Here is a 24,613-nt window from a genome sequence, read left to right as displayed (position 1 = left end):
TTTTGAACCTTTAGTGGGACATCCCTATGATGCTCCTTACTCTAAATTATGTGCTATTGATGGCCCTAATCTCGGGTCGGAGGGTTTTAGAACTTGGTGCTCTGTCAGCACAGGAATCGTTTATATCCTTTTTTCCAGATAAAGTGGTGTTGCGGACTGTTCTTAAATTCCGCCCTAAGGTGGTTTCCTCTTTTCACATTGACCGGCAAATTGTTCTAACAACATTTGAATCCTATTTCTGCATAAGAGGAGGTCTGGCATACCCTGGATGTTGTCCGGTGTTTGTCTATTTACCTTCAGAGATCTATGGATTGGAGGAAATCCTCAAGGCTCTTTGTCCTTCCCACGGGTCCTAAGAGAGGAGAGATGGCCTCAGTGGCTACAATTTCTCGATGGATAGTGTCCACCATTTCAAATGCCTATTAATGTTGTCAGGGTCCGGTTCCTCAGGGCATTAAAGCACATTCTACTCGAGCCCTATCTGCTTCCTGTGCAGCTGCTGCACACATCCCTATGAACCAGATATGCAAGGTGGCATCATGGTCTTCTGTGAATACATTTAGTTCTCACTACCACCTGGATGTCAGATCAGCTAAACAGGCTCATTTTGGAGCAGCTGTTCTGGCAGCATCTTAATATTTTTTTTTATTAACAATGAATACACTTTTTTGCAGCATCTTCTGTTGTTGTGTTTTCTTTTCCCTCCCAGAGTTCTTGTGCTAGGGTATTACCCTGGCGTATTACTGTCATGGCCATCGCTGGGAATAGGGAAAATTATTTTCCTTTCCTGGTTATGGGCCATGACAGCATTACGGTCCCGCCCTTTGGTGTGGCTGGTTACGAACTGAGGAGTACAGGGGCTATAGGGTACTTATAGCATTATTTAATTCAATTTCCTGTCCTGAGAGAGTGAGGGGAGGAGCTAACCCTGGCGTATTGCTGTCATGGCCCATAACCGGGAAAGGAAAATAACAGTAAGTATGAAGTAAATTTTCTCTAATCTTTCTCTCTATCTCTATCTATCTATTTATCTATTTCTATCTATCTATCTATCTATCTATTTATCTATCTCTATCTATCTATTTATCTATCTATCTATCAACAGTATCTCACAAAAGTGAGTACACCCCTCACATTTTTGTAAATATTTTATTATATATTTTCATGTGACAACACTGTAGAAATGACACGTTGCTACAATGTAAAGTAGTGAGTGTACAGCCTGTATAACAGTGTAAAATACATCTACATGGTATTCTCAGACTAATATTTTCTTTGAATGCAGCATTCTATCTTGCATTTATGTAGAGTTTAATGTCCCTGGAAGCTGAAAACAAAGTGAAAAACACACAAACATACACAAAAGGGCAAAACATAAATGTTATATCAGCAAAATTTAAGACTAAATTATGAGCGCAATATTTGTGCACCACTCGTGACACCAGCACACGCAGAGCGCGCTTCCATAGGCTCCAATGGGAGCCTCCTTCTGATGCTGATAGATATAGCGCAGAACCTAGAGCAGCAAAGGGTGTAAGTCGTTCAGCGATGGGCAGCAGAGTTTAAATATATGTATATTAATATATACTTATATATTTATGTGTTTATATGAGGATATACACATATTGATAATAAAGGTTTGGTGCAATGAGGTTATATAATTTCAGTGTTCTGAGTGAGCTTCTGACACTAGCACATGTGGGCAGGAGATCTCAGTGATATGGATAGTTTTGTGAATTATTTGAATCTAAATGATCTGGGCTTGCGCTTCACATTCAAAACTAACCCAGTTAGGATTAATTTCCTGGCTTTGACTCTACAGGGAATTGAAGGGGAGAAAATATCTACCAGTGTGTATCGCAAGCCCATAACAGGGAATACTCTTCTACATGGCAATAGCAGTCACCCCAAACAAATAAGGTTTGCAGTTGCAAAAGGACAATTTATAAGGCTAAAGAGAAACTGCTCCAACCCCTCGGATTTTGAACAAGAGGCTAATGAGCTATGTACACGACTCATGGACGGAAAATACCCTACACACAACATTTTGAGAGCAAGGAAAGTTGTGGAGTCCATCCCGAGAAATTTCTCTTGGAAGAGAAGGGGAGAGAAACACATACAGATGATTTTAAAGGGGCACATTTTGTCACCGAGTTTAGCGCCCAGTACCAGCAAATATGCAAGATAGTGAAAAAGCATTTTTCACTTCTTGCAGCAGATGATCGTTTGATAAGTGTTGGGGATAGGGGTATCAGGTGCTCCTATGAAAAGAGCAGGACCTTGGGGTGTATTTTGGCACCGACACAGATAAAACACACAAATCATACGAGTAGTTCTTGGCTTAGACACACTGGCATGTATAAATGTGTCAGTAGTCGGTGTAGACCCTGCGAGTATGTCCATGTTACCGAAAGTTTTACATCAACTGTGAATGGCAAATCCTTTCACATTTCATCTTGTCTTAAGTGTACCACCAGTTATGTTATATATTTGATCACATGTTTCCAGTGTAATTTGCAGTATGTGGGCCTCACTTTCAGAGATATGAGGTCCAGAATTAGGGAGCATCTTTCAACTATTAACATAGGCAAGGCATCTACCCCCTTAGTTCAGCATTTTGCCAAAACACATAATGGCAACTTAAATACGTTCAGATGGAGTGCCATCGAGAAGGTGGTATTACCCAAAAGGGGTGGCAATTTAGACCAACTTTTGGCCGAAAGAGAAATCTTTTGGATCTTCCAGTTGGACACCAGGGTGGCCAGTGGACTTAACTCCAGATTTGACATGATCAATTACTGGGAGTAATCCAGCCCCACTTTGGGGCCGTGAGACCCTAGTGTCCACGTGGATATGAACTACCTTATTTCCCCTTTGGGTTCCCAATTTATATGCATTTAAGTGTTGTGGCTTGGTGTACTTTAAGTAGACATTTGAATGTTCATACATAGGATTTTCAAATATAGCATAATTGGTTTCCAATTATGTTTAGAGTAGGTCCCATCAGTGCAAGGATTACTAATGTTATTTATTTACTTGATTTACATTGTATTGTTCTTTTGCTTTGTTTAATTCATGTATTTAGTTTATTTTATTTCTATTGTTCATTGACATTTTGTTATTTCGGCTCATGATTGTTGCAATTTGTCCTTTTCCACTAAGGTACAATTAGTTATTCCCATCATTTTGTTTCAATATATACTGTGGAAATGTTCATTTTGTATGATCAATATAAATTATATAGTGTTTCTGTGATTAGAGCATTTATCCAAATATGTTTTAAGCAAGTCTTCTTCAGATTGGTCCATATTACTTTCACCAATGTTATTACCTGTGAATTTCTGTTTCCTTTCTGTTAGGCAGGCTGTATAATGGTTAGAGGGACAGTCAAGTCCAAAAAAAACTTTCATGATTTAAATAGGGAATGTAATTTTAAACAACTTTCCAATTTACTTTTATCACCAATTTTGCTTTGTTCGCTTCGTATTCTTAGTTGAAAGCTAATTGTAGGAGGTTCACATGCTAATTTCTTAGACATTGAAGATTGCCTCTAATCTGAATGCATTTTGACCACTAGAGGGCATTAGTTCATGTGTTTCATATAGATAACATTGAGCTCATGCACGTGAAGTTACCCTGGAGCCAGCACTGATTGACTAAAATGCATGTCTGTCAAAAGAACTGAAATAAGGGGGCAGTTTTCAGAGGCTTAGATACAAGGTAATCACAGAGGTAAAAAGTGTATTTCTATAACACTGTTGATTATGCAAAACTGGGGAATGGGTAATGAAGAGATTATCTTTCTTTTTAAACAACAAAAATTCTGGTGTAGACTGTCCCTTTAAAAATGAGAGCGTGGTTATGTGTTTTTAATTGAGTTTGCACAGAGCCAATGAGCTTACTCACCTGGTTTCGTTCCCATGTTTTAATTCTATCAAATAAACTTTTGCTTTTTATACCTACCGGAGGGGCTGGATAGTCTTTTCTTCGATATACACATATTAACATATAAACAAATGTGTATATAAGCATATACATATATATATATTTACAGTTTTAAAACAGTCCCCATAAACTGCTATGTAAACACACATTTCAGTGCCGTTTTTTTTCTAACACCCCCCATCCGCTCACTTTATCCCCTTATAACTGCTTCGTGCAGCCATTTATATATTTTTTTTTAAAAAACATATGCTCATATTATTTTATTTTAAAAATAAACTGTCCACTTTATTTTGGTAGAAATTAGGGGACATTTTTTTCATTAACCAGAGATCTCATCTCTGGTTAATGAATGCTAAAGCAAAGTGCTACCATGAGCTCATTCAAGCATTAACAAGCCAATCGTAATGGCTGGATATTTAATGTGCGCCCATAAACGGGCAAATAAATTAAATAAGCGCTTCACTTGTAATTTAGCCCTGAATGAGAAAAATGCTGTAAAATAGGTTAGAGGCTTGCAATTTGTTAGCTCATACAGAAGCCTGTCTTTATTTCTCGTAAGCCATTGTTTATATCATGTGACAGGTTTCTGGTAATACACCTGATGGAATTTAAAGACATTCCAACTGGGTCCAGCTTTCCCTTAAGCCATTTATGTTCTTAATGTACAGGCTATGTACAAAAATAGCTTAAAATACACTTCCTGTACCTGATTAGCTAACAATAGTGATCACTGATCATTACTGTGCCCACAGAACTGTGCCGTTATTTTGTTAATCTACAATAAATCACACACACTCAGTTGGCCAACTTTGTGTGTCTGATCTGCCAGTTACCAAAACCACAAATCAAAACTCCACAGGCACTTACAAGAAAAACAAGCAAAGTTTCGGGATATTATCCCTTAATCATGCTCATAGGCCTCATGACTAAGCATGATTAAGGGATAATATCCTGAAACGTTGCTTGTTTTTCTTGTAAGTGCCTGTGGAGTTTTGATTTGTGGTTTTGGTAACTGGCAGATCAGACGCACAAAGTTGGCTAACTGAGTGTGTGTGATTTATTTGTAGATTAACAAAATAACGGCACAGCTGATATTGCCATAAAATTGTGGCATGAGTTCAACACTAATTAACAGTCTGTAGTGTTGTGTAAACTTTTTTCTGGCGGACAGATATATAAGCAGCAAAATAAGAAGTGCTAGAGTCCTGCAAACTGGCATTCCTGCCCCAACTGGCAGTACATCTAGCACCACTTTGTCCTGTTCCAATTGTCAGCATAACCAATGTACCCTGTACCACCCATAACCCAACTGCCATTGTATCTAGCACCACAAGGAACATACTTCTCTAATTCACTGGTGTTCATCCCAAGAACGATACAAGAAAGAGAAGGAAAAATCTGTGTCCCCAAGTATAGGAGCCGCTACCAGTTACAACATTGGTACCGCAGGATGTTCTAGAAATGAAAGATAGATCAGCACCTCTATTGTTAGCTGCTAGGGCATCAGCAGGACAGTCATACCGTGGTATGGTGGAAACATTTTAAGAGTATGGGATATGGAAGCTTGGCTAGATGGAAAAAAGGTAAGCTGAGGCAAAGTGTGGGGAATCTCATAAGTTCAGGAATTCAATATCCAAAGCTCCCCTAGTGTGCAGTATGTGTTACTGTCTCTGACAGCAGTAATAGTAACAACTAAAGCATCTAGCAAATATAAAAGAGGCGCCTCATGTGTGTATCAGTCACCAAATAGACAAATCAGATATAAAATGTAAAACACAGGGTACTCACATTTCCATAGCACCCTTATGTGCTAGAAGATGCAGGCTAGCAGTATAAAGGTGTCAGCTCACCTCCTCCTGACAGCTCCACGTAGTCCAGGGACAGCTCAAACTCACAGTGAAGAACAAAACAGTAGGCCCAACACATATGTGCACCTGGCAATTAGGGCTTATAAACACTGTTTGCAGTTTAAAAACTGATTTATTAAAACCATATAAAATTCAAACAATACAGTGTTAAAAATTGGTGGGTATACAAAGTCTGTACCCCCAGATATGCAACGCATTCCTCAGCAGTTACGCTGTTTCCTCAGGCATAACAAACCCTATACTGATGCACTTATTTAAATGCTATCCTATCCAATCAGATTCTGAAAGCACAGATGTAATGAACATGTCATCTAATCACCAACAGTCTTTAGCTGTTGTGTCAAACAGTCAGTTTCAAAACAGTGTTAGATCTAAAATATGTCTACATTATATAATACAATTAATCAATCCCAACGGATTAATCCTTGTATACAAAGCTATTTCACAGATAAAATCATATGTACATATATCCTATTGGAACAGCGATGAAAAATGCTTATGATGAAACAGAATAAAATAAATAACTGACACATCACATATGATAGATCAAAAGTAGATGACACATTCATGCTGACATTAAGGAAGTTAATTTATACAGTGTATAGACAAAATAATACAATGTAAAAATTCAGTTGAAGCTGTCAGAAGCTGCCAGAAATAACTAATAATAAAAATAAATAATGTGTGGACTTCAGATGAATGATGTATGAAATGCCTATAAGTGTGTGCACAAACTGCTATATGTGTGTGCACAAACTGCTATTCACAATTCTAATTCTAATATCATATGTGTCTTACCTAAATTGTCTATTGATAATGAAAACTCCATGGAGGTGGATCTCTAAACATGTGTGCGCTTATTGCTCACTTGATATGAGTAAGTGCCTATAAGTGTGTGCACAAACTGTTAAATGTGTGTGCACAAACTGCTCTTCACAATTCTTATTCGAATTCCATAAGTGTCTTTACCAAAATTGTCTATTAGAAACTACATGAAGGTGGATCATTAATCATGTGTGAGCTTATTTCTCATTTTAAATTAATTACGTGCGTGAGTGCCTATAAGTGTGTGCACAAAATGCTATTCAAAATTCTAATTTTAATTCCTTATGTGTCTATACCTACATTATATATTGAAGGTGAAAACTCCAAGAAGGTGAATCTCTAATCGTGTGTGAGCTTATTGCTCACTTTGAGGGGATTATGTACATAAGTGCCTATAAGTATGTGCACAACCTGCTGAATGTCCGTGCACAAACTGCTATTCCAATACTAATTAAATATGTATATATACAAAAATTATCTATTGGAAGTTAAAAACTCCATGGAGTTAGATCTCTTATCGTGAGTGAAATATTTAAAAATAATTATATACTTGAGTGCCTGTAAGTGTGTGCACAAACTACTATATGTGTGTGCACAAACTGCTATTAATAATTCTAGTTCTAATTCTGTACAGGTATACCTCACTTTACAGCGCTTCACTTTACAGCGATTCGCTAATACAGCGCTTTGTGGAGCTGAAGTTCAACCTCCAAGATTTTGAAACAGTGCTGTACTCATTGTGAGATTGCAAGAAAAGTGTCTGGCACCATTTTGTTATGCTTAGTCCACTCTGTTAACAGCATTGCAGTGCAATCTTTGTCTCAGTGCTATAGTCTGGCAAATTTTACTACAGTAATTGTCACTATTTTACAGGTACAGTATTTATTGAATACTAATTGAATACTGTGCTGTGCTAGTGTTAAACTAAACATAGCACTATTGCACCCCTAATATGTGTTAGTTCAAACATGTTTTTAAGATTTTAAACACTGAAAAGAAAGCTAAAACTGCCTTGTTTCACTTTAAGGCGGTTTTCACTTTACAGCGGGGCTCAGGTCCCTAACCCGCTGTATTAGCAGGGTATACCTGTATGTGTCTTTACCTGAATTATCTATTGGCAGTGAGAACTCCAGGGTGGTAGATCTCTAATTGTGTGTGAGCTTATTGCTCACTTGATGGCAATAATGTACGTAAATGCCTATAGGTGTGTGCACAAACTGCTATATGTGTGTGCACAAACTGCTATTCACAATTCTAATTCCATGTGTGTCTTTAGAAGTGTAAACCCCCTGGGGGTGGATCTCTGATCGTGTGTGAGCTTATTGCTCATGAAATGTAAAAATTGGTATATGATGATATAAGTTGTCATTTGTATTTAAATGCACACGGCAATAAAAAAAACAGCTGAATCAATAACTTAATTTAACCCTGTGGGAAAGAGAGCCTGGAACCGAAAGATCCAATAGGTTTCTCTCTGACGTAGCCTGGTATACCTATTATATTGTTGGACTAGGGGGATTACTTCAAGGGGTGTGATGGAAAAGCTACAGGTACCCTTACAGTGTTCTAATGTGTTATGTCTAGATACACTGGGGCATATGTATCAAGCTCCGAATGGAGCTTGATGCCCGTGTTTCTGGCGAGCCTGCAGGCTCGCCAGAAACAGCAGTTATGAAGCAGCGGTCACAAAGACCGCTGTTCCATAACCTGTCCGCCTGCTCTGAGCAGGCGGACAGACATCGCCACAATACAACCCGATCGAGTACGATCGGGTTGATTGACACCCCCTGCTGGCGGCCTATTGGCCGCGAGTCTGCAGGGGGCGGCGTTGCACCAGCAGCTCTTGTGAGCTGCTGGTGCAATGCTGAATACGGCGAGCGTATTGCTCGCCGTATTCAGCGCTGGTCCGCCAGACCTTGATACACATGCCCCACTGTGTTTAAGGGAGCCTTTTTTGATCTTACGAAGATGTTCACTCCATCTGGTCCTGATCTTCCTACCGGTGTGCCCCAAATACTGTACACCACATACACATGTTAAGACATAAACCACAAACGTAGCTGACTAGGGATATTGTTGTGTATCATTATCTGTATATACTTTGTTTCACCTTGTATGTTTTATGTATTCTATCATTAAGTGCCCCCTATAGAGTCATTTTTTATAGTTCATGTTGAATTCTAGTAACAACTAATGTCACAAGGGAGGGACTTACTGGTGCTGCTCCAGAACAGATTATCCATATGTTTATGTACCTTATCAGTACGATATATTCTATCCTTGAGGATGCAGATTCTCTCCCAGAGATCTTTATATAAGGTAGGCCAGTTAAACAACTACCTGTGACTCACGGATTATGAGTAGACCAGTAGACTGGACCACTGGACACAAGACCTTATGAGATCGGTGCATAAGTTGCAGACCAAGACGTGTTTTCTGATATTGGAGAAGGGGATCTATAACAATCTGAAGTAACCACATGCACCAGCACCAGTAGCTCAACTCGCCTCAGTTGGACACAAGCACTGGCACCGCATCAAACAGTGTGGTGAGTCTGCAGTTTTGGCAGAGGCATGTGATGCTTTGGTAGGAAGCAGCAGTCATGTAGATCAATAATAAGACAGCAGCACCTCTGTACAGGTGTAAGCTAACATGTCAGTGCTTCCAATCACCTTAAGTTGCAGTCCCTTACTTTACTGGGATCAGAAGAGTGTCAATGGCCTGTCCTTTCCCTGCTCACCCAGCATCTCACCCTAAGTATCTAATAAAAATTATTCATTTAAATATTTAAAAAAAAATCACAACGGTTAAAGTGATGGTAAAGCCAAGCCTATAACCAATGCTAGGATTTACCATCACTAAAAATAAACATTAGTTTCTGTTATCATTTCCTAAAACTATGTTAAACTCACCCTAGCTGTAAGGCAAGTATATCGCAAACTCAGTGCCTCCGGCCACCCATGGCACAGCGCTTTTTATCCAATGAGGTGACGTTTCCACCTCTAGACCAATAGCTGAGCTAGGATGTCAGTTGACATGCTGTTAGGGTGCGTGCGAAAGCACTAAATAGCACGCCACTTGAAATCTGGCCCATAGTATATTGTTTGGGCATCTTTAGCTATTTAGAGTTGTCCATAATCTTTTTAGACATCTTCACTCTGCTGTTCATATTTTCAGGCCATCTTTAGCTCTTACAAACAATGGTTTATAATTATAAGATAAGATATTAATGACGGGTAATAAAGTGTCACCATATACCACAGCTCTTGTTGTGCCTTGGATGGCCTGATTGACCTCCAGCCCACTTGTGCTGTTCTAACAATTCCTATTGTTAGCTGTGTAGTCAATGTCCATTTACAGGACCTAACTTCAGTTCTTAAAACAACAGTTTGTCTATTTTAGGGGCATCATTAGTGGGACAGTCAGTGTAGTATATTCATATTCTATAACAGGATATGGGGGGGGCAGAGGATGATCAGATTTTCAAACTGAGGTTCATAGTTTTGAAGCATCTTCAATGCCTGGTTCATCATATTTTTGGGAACTGTAAGCTGCTGATTATACTTTGCAGCTATCTTCAAATCTTACAATAGTGGATCCCCAACATATTCTTAGGGACATCTTTATCTCTTCAAACCCTGATTCATCTATGTATATTTGGGTCTTTTTAAGCAGTTGGTGGTCATCATGTCATTGGCTCCTTTGTCCTGGGTCTCTATCCACCTATTTGTACCACTGCTGCTGCTCCAGCAGGTCTGATGTCTAACGCTGTGTCCTGTTCACTGACAATGGTGTTAAGCCTAAAGCAAACCTTGTAATGGCTGTACTGCTCCTCTACTGCTCTAGGTGCCTCTATGTCCATTTTTACCCCTATTCATCTGTCTCTTTTACCCCTATTCATCTGTCTCTTTTACCCCTATTCATCTGTCTCTTTTACCCCTATTCATCTGTCTCTTTTACCCCTATTCATCTGTCTCGTTGATGCTGTGAAGACATTCTCTAAAGGAAATAATAGGAAATTCATTTAGTAAACATCTGAATACTGTTATCAAAATGTGTCCGTTATGAACAACCTCTTGAACCCATCTCAAGTGCCAAGAAAAATAAATCTGCTGAATTATTTGACCGGTGCAGATGTCTATTATTTAATAAGCATGAGAATCATTCTCTAATGTTCGGTAGTAACTGTCCTTCAAAGAGCTGGACACAGAGACTGCATCAGGATTTTAAACATACCAAAGACAACACCTAACACCTTGAATGGTGTTGGACAAATAAGCTACAATAAAGGTACCTTGAAATAACGAGGAAGGTGGCAGCTGATAACTGCTGAATTATAGGAAAGAGACCAAGGTGTGCAGTTCATGTCGGAGATACTAGATGGCCGAACAGACTATTATTACAATTCAAAAGCGTAACTAGTACAGGCCAAGAGCAAATACAATCATGCAGGTCCAGCAGATAAAACAGAAAATAAACTAAAATTAAAGAATTAATAGATCAGACACTAGAAAAGATCTCTCTGTCTAGAACCAACAACAAAAGCTGCTGATGTAAATGCTGAAGGCCTTTTCTATTGAATGAGTTCCCCTTCTATTTATTAAACGAATCAATGAGTGAAGACCTGTGCAATGGAAAAGAAAATTTAGGGCAGAAAATTTGGAGTAAGAAAACAAACTTATTTTGCTTTTATCCTTATGTATTTTTAGCACAATTTTCCAGATCATAAGGTCTGAGGAACTACAAACCAATGTTACCATAACATATATCAAGTAGCAGAATGATGTGAGTTGGGGATATTATTATATTAATATTATATATTATTATATATTATTATTATTATTATTATTATTATTATTATTATTATTATATGGGGGCAAGGACAGAAATAAGAGAGACATTAGATAGAAAATGTGACAAAGACATTTCATTGGGTGAAGAATGAAAAACCAGGTAAGGTGTGTGTGTCTGGGGGCGAGGATTGTTTTCATATCATATGCAAGTTTTGGGCTATATATCTAAAGAACAGGTCACCCAGCATTCTCACTGCACAATTACTGAAGCTGCACAGATGAGTTGCTCTGAATCAGCAATACCCGTGAGCCGTGTGTCTATGCAGGTAGCAGTGCTGCTAATGGCTTTCTGTGAGTATATCTGAGATGGAGACCTAGATAACAACTACTGATAAATAACACTGGTCAGTGCCACAACAAGAGCAAAAATATTACAGAGAGGGTTCATAAAAGCGAGAGATCCTATATTTCATATTGTAAACAATAATCTTCTCTAAACTGTCTGCTGTTTTTTAAAAAATGTCAATGTTTAACTGATATATATATATATTTTTCCCCCCAAGGTATCCATGAGATCATTGGGGTTGGATCTGGTAAGTTGTCATCTAATGGTTAATAATCTGCCATAAGGCTATTTGTGTTTTTATGTGATAGTATTATGGGAATTATGTGTATTTGTGTTTTTATGTGATAGTATTATGGGAATTATGTGTATTTGTGTTTTTATGTGATAGTATTATGGGAATTATGTGTATTTGTGTTTTTATGTGATAGTATTATGGGAATTATGTGTATTTGTGTTTTTATGTGATAGTATTATGGGAATTATGTGTATTTGTGTTTTTATGTGACAGTATTATGGGAATTATGTGTATTTGTGTTTTTATGTGACAGTATTATGGGAATTATGTGTATTTGTGTTTTTATGTGACAGTATTATGGGAATTATGTGTATTTGTGTTTTTATGTGACAGTATTATGGGAATTATGTGTATTTGTGTTTTTATGTGACAGTATTATGGGAATTATGTGTATTTGTGTTTTTATGTGATAGTATTATGGGAATTATGTGTATTTGTGTTTTTATGTGACAGTATTATGGGAATTATGTGTATTTGTGGCTGCTGTTAATTTGTAAATATGATATTCTTTTCAATTATTCTATTCATTGGAGGACAATTTTTTTATTTGTTTTAAATTGAAGTTCCAGACATCTAAAGCTTTACATATATACAGTTTCTACAGTGTACAATACATATATACAGTTTCTACAGTGTACAATACATATGATACATAGAATCTTCACGGAAGGGAAAGTTACCTTACGGTGTGTATAAAATTAAGATTGTATATTCGGTTTGATGATCTAAATCAGAAGATTATCTAAGAAGTTTCACCAGTGTTGTGTGGAACCTCATATAATCTTACAAAGTCAAATGTTTGCTTGATAACAGTTTATTCCGTGTTGCAGGGTCGTGTAAGTGAGATTTATCTCCACGCCAGCGAGTTATTGATAATTAGGCCCTAACCTGACACATAGGGGCACATTTATCAAGTTCCGTATAGAACTTAGGGCCCCTTGTTTCCGGCGACTCTTCAGGCTCGCCGGAAACAGAAGTTATGAAGCACCGCTGCTCTATAACTTAACCGCCTGCTCTGAAGCAGCGGACAGAAATCAACACGATCAAATACGATTGGGTTGATTGACACCCCCTGTTAGCGGCCGCAAATCTGCAGGGGGCAACATTGCACCAGCAGTTCACAAGAACTGCTTGTGCAATAATAAATGCCAACAGCGTATGCTGTCAGCATTTATCGATGTGCCGCGGACATGATACGCTACTTAATATAATGTCCGCTCACACATTGTTAAATATGCCCCATATTATTATTTACAGTATATATAAATAATAAATACAAATTAGTATCCATGAAAACAAAATTTAATTAAATTGCTAGGTCCATCCTAGGTAAAATGAGGACAAAAAAAAAGAAAAAAAGGAAAAAACTATAAATCTGAAACTTTTAACCCCTTAAAGGGACACTGAACCCAATTTTTTTCTTTCGTGATTCAGATAAAGCATGTAATTTTAAGCAACTTTCTAATTTACTCGTTCTCTTGATATCTTTATTTGAAAAGCAAGAATGTAAGGTTAGATGCCAGCCCATTTTTGGTCAACAACCTGGGTTGTTCTTGCTGATTGGTGGATACATTCACCCACCAATAAACAAGTGCTGTCCATGGTGCTGAACCAAAAGTTGGCTGGCTCCTTAGCTTAGATGCCTTCTTTTTCAAATAAAGAGAGCAAGAGAACAAAGAAATAATGATAATAGGAGTAAATTAGAAATTTGCTTAAAATTGCATGCTCTATCTGAATCACAAAAGAAAACAATTGGGTTCAGTGTCCCTTTAATGCCATGGACGTACCAATATGTTGTGAGTCCTATGGGTGCTTCCTGAGGCATTCGGATTATAGCGCAATCTCATCGCTGTTGCTGGTATCTACACAATTCAACCCCTTACTGTATAAACAACAGCCGGTGGATAAGTTAAAAGGATGAATGTATTTATTAACTGGACAGTTCTATACAGTTATGGAGCAGTGCTGTAAATATGTCTAATGCACAGCTCAACTGATTAAAAACCTTTTTAGATAGTAGTTGTCAAGGTTTAGCTATAAATATATCCAATAAATAAATCATATTCATTAATAATCTAAGAGAAATAGTTATGCAGCAGAATAAATATAGGAATCTGTGGCTTCAGGAGCACAACGTTAAAACTTACAAGAACAAATGTCCCCACAAGAGTGTAACAGCACTGTCCCTTTATAGTTACGTCAGATCCTATATGTATCTCACTCATTGGTGTCTAGAAAAAATATTTTAATCTCTGCAACATCTTAAAGGGACACTAAACCCAAATGTTTTCTTTCATGATTCAGATTGGGCAGCAATTTTAAGCAACTTTCTGATGTACTCCTATTATCAATTTTTCTTAGTTCTCTTGCTATCGTTATTTGAAAAAGCAGGAATCTAAGCTAAGGAGCCATCCCATTTTTGGTCCAGCACCCTGGATAGTGCTTGCTGATTGGTGGCTACATTTAGCCCCCAATAAGCAAACATAACCCAGGTGCTGAACCAAAAATGGGCTGGCTCCTAAGCTTTCATTATTGCTTTTCAAATAACGATACCAAGAGAACAAAGCAACATTGATAATAGGAGTACATCAGAAAGTTGCTTAAAATTGCTGCTCAATCTGAATCATGAAAGAAAACTATTGGGTTTAGTGTCCCTTTAAACACAATCACCTAGATTACGAGTTTTGCGTTAGAGGCTATGCGGTGCTAACGAGCATTTTTTTCTCACCGCTCACTTAAGACAACGCTGGTATTACAGGTTTTTTTAAACCCGGTGTTAGCCGCAAAAAGGTGAGCGTAGAGCAGAATTTAGCTCCACATCTCACCTCAATACCAGCGCTGCTTACGGGAGCGGTAAGCTGGTGTTATGTGCTCGTGCACGATTTCCCCATAGGAATCAATGGGGGAGAGCTGGCTGAAAAAAAACCTAACACCTGAAAAAAAGCAGCGTTCAGCTCCTAACGCAGCCCCATTGATTCCTATGGGGAAATACATTTTATGTCTACACCTAACACCCTAACATGAACCCCGAGTCTAAACACCCCTAATCTTACACATATTAACCCCTAATCTGCCGCCCCCGACATCGCCAACACCTACATTATATTATTAACCCCTAATCTGCCGCTCCGGACACCGCCGCAACCTACATTACAGTTATGAACCCCTAATCTGCTGCCCCCAACATCGCCGACACCTACTTTATATGTATTAACCCCTAATCAGATGCCCCCAATGTTCGCCGCCACTATAATAAATATTTTAACCCCTAAACCTAAGTCTAACCCTAACCCTAACACCCCTCTAACTTAAATATAATTTTAAATAAATCTAAATAAAATTAATACAATTAAATAAATGAATCCAATTTAAAACTAAATACTTACCTATAAAATAAACCCTAAGCTAGCTACAATATAACTAATAGTTACAGTTACAGTGTAGCTATCTCAGGGTTTATATTTATTTTACAGGCAACTTTGTATTTATTTTAACTAGGTACAATAGTTATTAAATAGTTATTAACTATTTAATAACTACCTAGTTAAAATAAAGACACATTTACCTGTAAAATAAACCCTAACCTAAGTTACAATTACACCTAACACTACACTATAATTAAATTAATTACCTAAACTAACTACAATTAAATAAAATAAACTAAAGTACTAAAAAAAAACAAATTACAAAAAAATTAAACTAATTAAACCTAATCTAATCCCCCTAATAAAATAAAAAGCCCCCCAAAATAATAAAAAGCCCTACCCTATACTAAATTACAAATAGCCCTTAAAAGGGCTTTTTTGCGGGGCATTGCCCCAAAGTAATCAGCTCTTTTACCTGTAAAAAAAAATACAATAACCCCCAACATTAAAACCCACCACCCACACTCCCAACCATACTCTAAAACCCACCCAATCCCCCCTTAATAAAACCTAACACTAACCCCCTGAAGATCACCCTACCTTGAGACGTCTTCACTCAACCAGGCAGAAGTGGTCGTCCAGAGGGGCAGAAGTCTTCATCCGATCCGGGCATAAGAGGACCTCCAGACGGGCATAAGTCTTCATCCAGGCGGCATCTTCTATCTTCATCCATCCGGAGTGGAGCGGGTCCATCTTCAAGCCAGTCGATGCGGAGCATCCTCTTCCAACAACATCCAAATGAAGAATGAAGGTTCCTTTAAGTGACGTCATCCAAGATGGTGTCCCTTGAATTACAATTAGCTGATAGGATTCTATCAGCCAATCGGAATTAAGGTAGGAAAAATCCTATTGGCTGATGCAATCAGCCAATAGGATTGAGCTTGCATTCTATTGGCTGATTGGAACAGCCAATAGAATGCAAGCTCAATCCTATTGACTGATTGGATCAGCCAATAGGATTGAACTTCAATCCTATTGGCTGATTGCATCAGCCAATAGGATTTTTCCTACCTTAATTCCGATTGACTGATAGAATTCTATCAGCCAATCGGAATTCAAGGTACACCATCTTGGATGACGTCACTTAAAGGAACCTTCATTCTTCATTTGGATGTCGTTGGAAGAGGATGCTCCGCGTCGGCTGGCTTGAAGATGGACCCGCTCCGCTCCGGATGGATGAAGATAGAAGATGCCACCTGGATGGAGACTTCTGCCTGTCTGGAGGACCTCTTCTGCCCGGATCGGATGAAGACTTCTGCCCCTCTGGAGGACCACTTCTGCCCGGCTGGGTGAAGACGTCTCAAGGTAGGGTGATCTTCAGGGGGTTAGTGTTAGGTTTTATTAAGGGGGATTGGGTGGGTTTTAGAGTAGGGTTGGGTGTGTGGGTGGTGGGTTTTAATGTTGGGGGGTATTGTATTTTTTCTTACAGGTAAAAGAGCTGATTACTTTGGGGCAATGCCCCGCAAAAGGCCCTTTCAAGGGCTATTTGTAATTTAGTATAGGGTAGGGCTTTTTATTATTTTGAGGGGCTTTTTTATTTTATTAGGGGGATTAGATTAGGTGTAATTAGTTTAATTTTTTTTAATTATTTTTTGTAATTTAGTGTTTTTTTTCGTACTTTAGTTTATTTAATTTAATTGTAGTTAGTTTAGGTAATTAATTTAATGATAGTGTAGTGTTAGGTGTAATTGTAACTTAGGTTAGGGTTTATTTTACAGGTAAATTTGTCTTTATTTTAACTAGGTAGTTATTAAATAGTTAATAGCTATTTAATAACTATTCTACCTAGTTAAAATAATTAAAAACTTGTCTGTGAAATAAAAATAAAACCTAAGCTAGCTACAATGTAACTATTAGTTATATTGTAGCTAGCTTAGGGTTTATTTTATAGGTAAATATTTAGTTTTAAATAGGAAATATTTAGTTAATAATAGTAATTTTATTTAGATTTATTTTAAATTATATTTAAGTTAGGGGGGGTTAGACTTAGGGTTAGACTTAGGTTTAGGGGATAATAACTTTAATATAGTGGCGGCGACGTTGTGGGCGGCAGATTAGGGGTTAATAAATGTAGGTAGGTATCGGTGATGTTAGGGACGGCAGATTAGGGGTTAATAAAATTTAACTAGTGTTTGCTAGGTGGGAGTATGGTGGTTTAGGGGTTAATACATTTATTATAGTGGCGGCGATCTCCGGTTTGGCAGATTAGGTGTTAAAAATGTTATTATAGTGTTTGCGATGTGGGGGGGGGGCTCGGTTTAGGGGTTAATAGGTAGTTTATGGGTGTTAGTGTACTTTGTAGCACTTTAGTTAAGAGTTTTATGTTCCGGCGTTAGCCCATAAAACTCTTAACTACTGACTTTTAAATGCGCTAGGAGTCTTGACAGGAGAGGGTGTACCGTTCACTTCTTCCAAGACTCGTAATACCAGCGTTAGGCAAATCCCATTAAAAAGATAGGATACGCAATTGACATAATGGGATTTGCGGTATGCTCGAGTCGCAGAAAAAAAGTGAGCGGTACACCTGTACCTGCCAGACGCGTAATACCAGCGGGCGTTAAAAAGGAGCGTTGGGACCTCTCAACGCTGCTTTTTAACCCTAACGCACAACTCGTAATCTAACCGAATGTTTTCCTTTTCTTGCCCCTTTAAACCTCAAAGAGGATCCTCTTGATTCTATTGCCATTTATTGAGCAATGTTTTTCCTTCTGACATTAAACATCTATAGTGCAGGGACAGACAGCTGCTTGTGGGAACTGAGGATTTAATATACTGTAACTTTTACATTTTTTATCATTTACTTTACAAATAGAGCCAAACAGAACAGCACAGTTGTATTGTTGCATCATTCTTTCAAGTCAATTATTTTATCTATTGAATTTAAATACGCTGTCGGCATTTATCGTTGCACAAGCATTTCGTGTGAAATGCTGGTGCAATTCCGCCCCCTGCACATTTGCATCCAATCGGCCGCTAGCAGGGGGTGTCAATCCTCCCCATCGTATCCGATCGGGATGATTGCTGTCCGCCACCTCAGAGGTAATGGATGAGTTAAGGAGCAGCGGTCTTATGACCGCTGCTTCTTCACTTTTGTTTCTGGCGGAAACTGCTGCATTCGCAGCATGATAAATCGGCCCCACAGTTGGGCTAAAAGATAGACATGTGCGCAGTGAAAAAATTTGTTTCGGACCTATTTGGATTTTTTCGAATTTCGTTTCGGATTGATTCGAATTCAGATAAATTTGAATGCATTTATTTTGGCTTCATTCAGATTCGGATGTATTCGGATGTATTCATTTCGTATTCAATTCATAAATTCGGAAGTTCGATATGTGTTATGTTGATTCAGATGGTTCCAAGTTACACAAACGGAATTATTTCACTGTTCTATCTCACTAAATCTCACTAAATGTAATTTTTTAATGAATTGTGATTATAAATTTAATTTTTATACTGAATTGTGATTAGTCCATGGCCATTCGAAAGTAACGAATAAATCTAAACTAATACAGATTTATTCGTTACAAATTCATTCGGATTATTTTAGTTTCGTTGCTAGAGTAATTCGGAAATTCAAATAGATTCAAATCTCCGAATTTGGCGAATTCGTCCGAATTTCTATTAGAAATTAAACGCACATGTCGACTAAAAGAAGCTACTCCCAGTTGGTAAACGGGCCATAGAACAAGCCACTGATATGTTGTTCATTCCTGGCAGATTGCTTTTATTTCTGTATGTTCTTGCAACTATGTATAACATTCCTACAAACATTGTTGCAAACACTGCTGTCATAGAGTGCTAAAAACGTGTGCATTCTCCTGAAGTCCTATGAGACGGCCTAAGTTTACTTTTTAACAAAGGATATTCAAAGATCAAAGAACATTTCAAAATAAAAGTAAATTTTAAAGTTGTTTAAAATTACAAGCTCTATCTGAATCAGAAGAGTTTAATTTTGACTTTACTGTCCCTTTAATACTCTGTAGCTGATATAACAAATCCTTGGAAACACATTAATGGTAAAAACAGGTTTATCAGCACAGAGTCCCTTTAACTGTGTGTGTGATTCATGAGCACATTAGCGTAAGGGAGCTGAGCTTCTGGTTATATCTGGTGTTAACACGCTCAACACAATGAGGAAAACGTATATAGTGCTAATCTAGTCAAAGGTAATTATTGATCCATGACCAGTCAAAACACACTAAATTGCTAACATAGAAATTCACAAACCAAAAACATCCAAAAACCTGTTTTGGGCTATATCTGGGATTTTGTGTCTCCACAATATGCGCCAAGTGTGACAACTAAGTTACCCAGAAATGGTGTCATGTGACAAAAGTTGTGTAACCAATTAGATTATTAGTTTTATTAAGATATAAAATAATTAGATAATTCAGTTATTCTATTAAAAGGTAAGTAGACTATTGACCAATGAAATAGCAGATTAATTAATAGATACTTAGCATCAGTAATGTAACCAGCAGTTTACACAGCAGTAGAGCACAAACACTATTCTATACAGTAAGAAATCCTGCAGTCTCGGTGTAAAACAGTTCCCAGGATGAAGTTTGTCAGCTGCGAGGATTTATATGTTTTTATAATGTAAGAGAAATTACCACAACAAAATAAAAATGTATTTATTGTTAATATAGACAATAAATAACGGAGCTTTTCCCCTTTAGGGGAATCGCAGCCTGGCCCTGCCTCTCCTTCACTGTTTAACAATATCTTCTGATCTCCCAAGGGTACTTTTCGAAGCTCAATCAAACAAAAGATGGCTCATTCTGATGAAATGTGTTAAGATAATTGTATTTGTTTTATTAAAGCTGTTACAATTCGTATTAAGCTTTTTGAGAAATAAAACTTCCTAAGCAGACACTCTCTATGAGTATTTTCCATTTGGTGTTCGTTTATTGCCAGACACTTTACACCAATATAGCTCCTCCTTGCTGATATTGTCACTCCATAGAATCGTGGGAAGCAGTGAACATTCAGATGTTTCAATAAACACAAGAGCAGTAATAAAAAAAATAAAAAAAGATCATTTTCAAACTATGATAAAGAATACCTGATAAACAGAAAAATACACAAATCTTCTGTAAAGGGCTTTTCAAACAAATTGTTAGCAAAATTCAGATGTTCCTACCACATAGTAATCAACACCATGCGGTTGATCACAATCTTATGCTTGTCTTCAGTAGATAACGATTTCTGAACTTCAGACGGTATTGCCAGTGTGGTTTTCCAGTGATCACAATCACAAAAATGTTTCTGATGTTATGGTAGCCATACGCGTTTCACGCCTCCTGTGGGTGCTTAATCATATATATCGACATATGAGACTGTCATATGTATCCAATTGACATTTTTTTGGTTATTACATTATTAAAAGTTTTGTTTTTTAAACGTACATACTTGTGATTGCAACACATTTTTCTATTTAAGCTCTCATGCCTTTTAAACAGCCCAGTTTACCGATATAGCTACCCCATGTCTCCTCACCTACCCTTGAGGCTCACTTTACCTATTTATTGTAGTGAATCACTAGTCGGCATTCTTTCTTTTTAAAATTTATAGTTGTTTTAAATGGCCAGTGATAATGGACTCAATTTCACTTTTGAATGGCATAGAAACTATGTGAATTTTCTGGATATCACCTTAAGTGGTGCCGACACAGACAATAAAATTCATTCTACACTCTACAGAAAGCCGATCTCTGGTAACACTATCCTCCATAACAAAAGTGCCCATCCTTCACATGTATTTAAAGGAATTGCCAAAAGTCAATTCCTTAGGGCACGCAGGATCTGTAGCAGGGATCAGGATTTTAAAATAGAGAGTTTGAATATCAAAAACAGAGTAAAACTACGAGGTTATCCACCCAGATTGCTTAACCATCTAGCCAAAAAAACTCTGGAAGAAGGTCGACCTCCCCTACAAAATCCTGTCCGGAATAATACAGAGGATAGGAATCTATCCTTTATTACAAAATATTCTTCTTATTACACATCGGTATGTGACATTGTAAAGAAATATTTCCCAATTCTATTGGGAGACACGTGTTTAAAAGAAACAGTTGAGAAAGGATTCAGATGCGTGTATTCCAGAAATCACACCTTGGGTAATATCCTCGCCCCCAGTCAGCTACCAAACACAAAGAAAAATGACGGATCATGGTTACTTGTGAATGGCACATATAAATGTGGTAACCATAGATGTAAGGCATGTGACTTTGTGACTGAGGGCCGGGAATTTTACTCTTGTCAGTCACGTGAATCATTCCTCACAAAAGGCTGTGTGAAATGTTCAACAAACTATGCCATATACCTTATAGAGTGTACAGATCATTCAAAGCAGTATGTTGGCATGACTAGTCGGGATGTTAGAACTCGCATACGCGAGCATCTAGGTTATATTAAATATGAAAAACCATGCTCAGCATTATCAAGACACTTCCTTGAAGTCCACCAAAAGGATGTGAAATCCTTCAAATGGCGAGCAATAGAGGCGGTGACACTACCCATGAGGGGTGGTGACAAAGATCAACTTCTAGCCAGCCAAGAGGTATATTGGATTATGAAATTACAAACCCAAATTCCTTTGGAATTTAATTCGGAATATGACATAATAAATCACTGGAAATAAATTGAGACAGATACACATGCACTTCATACATAGCTAACAAGTATAGACATATAGTACTGAATAATACTATGACTGGATAATGTATATATAACTTGAAGGGTCTCCATTGCTAACCTTATAGAAGTTATCAATGGTGTTATTATCTTGGTTGTAAACCGTGTTTTGACGTTATTATTTATGTAATTATTGCTATCACAAAACATGTCTTTTTTCCTTTTATACACAATACCTTTCTTAAAGTACTGAGGGTTATACTGTGTTTATATACATTCATTTGTTGTTCAAATCCATATATATTGGAACTAGGATTTTTGACATGATTGTAACGGATACTAATTGCACTTAATACACTCTATCTAACATCTATCAATATTTGACAGCTTTGGGATATACCTTTAAGGAGATTTGAGCCCTTACAAGTAAATACAAATCGACCATGTCAGGGTTTATCAAAATACTAAATTATCAAAATACTAAAATATATTTTTTATATTTCCCTAATATTCATATATGACTTTGTTGCTTGAGGTGAGGAATTGCATGTTAATTAATCCAGACTCACAGTGTGTGTGTATGTATAACCATTTATTTGCATGTATATGTTTAACTCTCTATTTGTAACTTGTGTGGTAAAGAGTTAAAGTAATTGGAGGTGTGTTTACACCAGCCAATGAATTTTTAGAACATGCTTTTTAAAATTGAGTAGCAGTAGTACCTACAGGTTTATGAATATGGCTCCTGCCGAAACGCGTAAACCCTGTATGTCTTTTTCTTACATTTGTTTTACTATGGATTGCCTTCAATAAAGTACCTTTTTATTTCATCTATCTCACGGATATGAACTTTTTTTCATATTTTATATTTATCAAGCTCCATGTTTATTTTTAATTTTGGTGAAAGCAACAAGGTTGACTCAGAGGATGTGGGCAGCTTGGTTCCCTGGAGGTGATGCAGCGCCGCCATTTCCAACACTTTCTGCAATAATAAATGCCAGTAGTGTATGCTGTCGGCATTTATCAATGTGCAGCAGACATGATACGCTACTTCGTATCATGTCCGCTCACACATTGATAAATATGCCCCAATGACTGTCTCTCAGAGGTGCAGAAGTCTCACAACTGTGCATTGCAATAGCTCTAGTCAAAATGATTAAAAACATCTGAGCCTTCTTTAGTTTCCCACCTCTCTATGAAAGAATAAGGCTTGATTAGAACATCCTGTATGATTAAAATCCAACATTTAGTGCCTGATTGTAGATCTCTATTAATTACCAATTAAGAAAGAGTGGATCTGCAATTTGGAGCCCTGGTCTAAAGTGCATATGACAAGTTCTGTTGAAATATGTTTGTAAAAGATGTAAAAATTCACCTTGGCAATAACCGCAATATATTCACATTAAAAATCCACTAAAGCAGTATGAGGCCCAAAGTAACATAGGGAAGCAGGAGCAGCACGGCAGTGCCCAAACTCATGTACCATCTAAAGCAATGATTTTCTTTTTCTTTGCCAGATATAGATTGCACCTACATCCATTGCTCAGCCTCTGGTTTGTAGATAAAGGGTTTTCATACCTGTTCAATGAAGTTAAAATGAAGTTACCAAAGCTGAGATATGTGTGTTATCAGACCATGACAGACTTTTTGTTACCTCCCTGGGTTAAAAGAAGTAGCCAGAGATGTTTGTTTAGAGATGTGAGGAAAACTTGACATAGTCACACACTCATATCTTTGTCCTTGTTCTTCAACTTATAATGGTCTGGAATGTATCTATTACAGCCACTGTGCACAGTTACTGATATTTAGTTGCGACTCTACCGTGCTCTCCAATCACTTACCTCTGATCTACCTTCCGATTTGTATCTTATGGTTTGTGTGTGAGACAAATATTTGTAGATTTAGGAAATATATGTTTTTTGCTTTTTTACATTTTCTTTTTAGAAATTCCTACAAAGCCTACCGCGCTGTAATGTACAGGAAATATATCTGTGTTTTGTTGCCCATTCTCTTTATAATCAATTTATATCCGACAATATTTGTTTTGATCGGGCCCACACGGCTGGTGGTTAAGTCTATCATAAACAATATTTTTTTTTTTCATTTATATCAAACATAACTGAAATATATATTTTTAAATCTAGTTTGTCTGTGTGATTATTAATTCTTACTTTGCCAGGGGACCTGAAATGTATTGTATGGTAATGAGAAGTAAAGAAACCACATTCACTGTGATTTGTACTAACAGTGCAATGTTATGTTCTTTCCCTGTACAGAGTGTGGCAGGCCCATGTATGGCCAGAGTCGCATTGTTGGCGGTGAGGATGCAGTGCCAGGGACATGGCCTTGGCAGGTCAGCCTGCACCGCTACGGTTCACACATCTGTGGTGGGTCCCTAATTTCAGAACGTTGGGTGTTGTCTGCAGCGCATTGTTTTACTTTGTGAGTACCGTTGTGTTACGTTATTATATCTTCTATTGT

At 37.5% G+C, this 24,613-nt stretch overlaps 1 protein-coding gene across 2 annotated transcripts in view; it reads left to right on the top strand.

The window, feature by feature from the left end:
• Window positions 1-11,671: 11,671 nt before the first annotated feature.
• Window positions 11,672-24,613, top strand: part of LOC128642140 (prostasin-like) — a 64,875-nt gene continuing 51,933 nt past the window's right edge. Inside the window, exons 1-3 of one of the 2 annotated variants that reach the window (XM_053694817.1) lie at window positions 11,672-11,782; window positions 11,995-12,024; window positions 24,409-24,574. In XM_053694817.1, coding sequence (XP_053550792.1) covers window positions 11,710-11,782; window positions 11,995-12,024; window positions 24,409-24,574 — 269 coding nt within the window. In that variant the 5' untranslated portion in view covers window positions 11,672-11,709. Of the gene's footprint in view, window positions 11,783-11,994; window positions 12,025-24,408; window positions 24,576-24,613 lie in introns of both variants that reach the window. The other variant, XM_053694818.1, reaches the window with a different exon arrangement.

The sequence above is a fragment of the Bombina bombina genome, chromosome 11 (assembly GCF_027579735.1).
Source record: "Bombina bombina isolate aBomBom1 chromosome 11, aBomBom1.pri, whole genome shotgun sequence".
Taxonomy (NCBI): Eukaryota; Metazoa; Chordata; class Amphibia; order Anura; family Bombinatoridae; genus Bombina; species Bombina bombina.
This window is presented reverse-complemented; position numbering and strand designations above follow the sequence as displayed.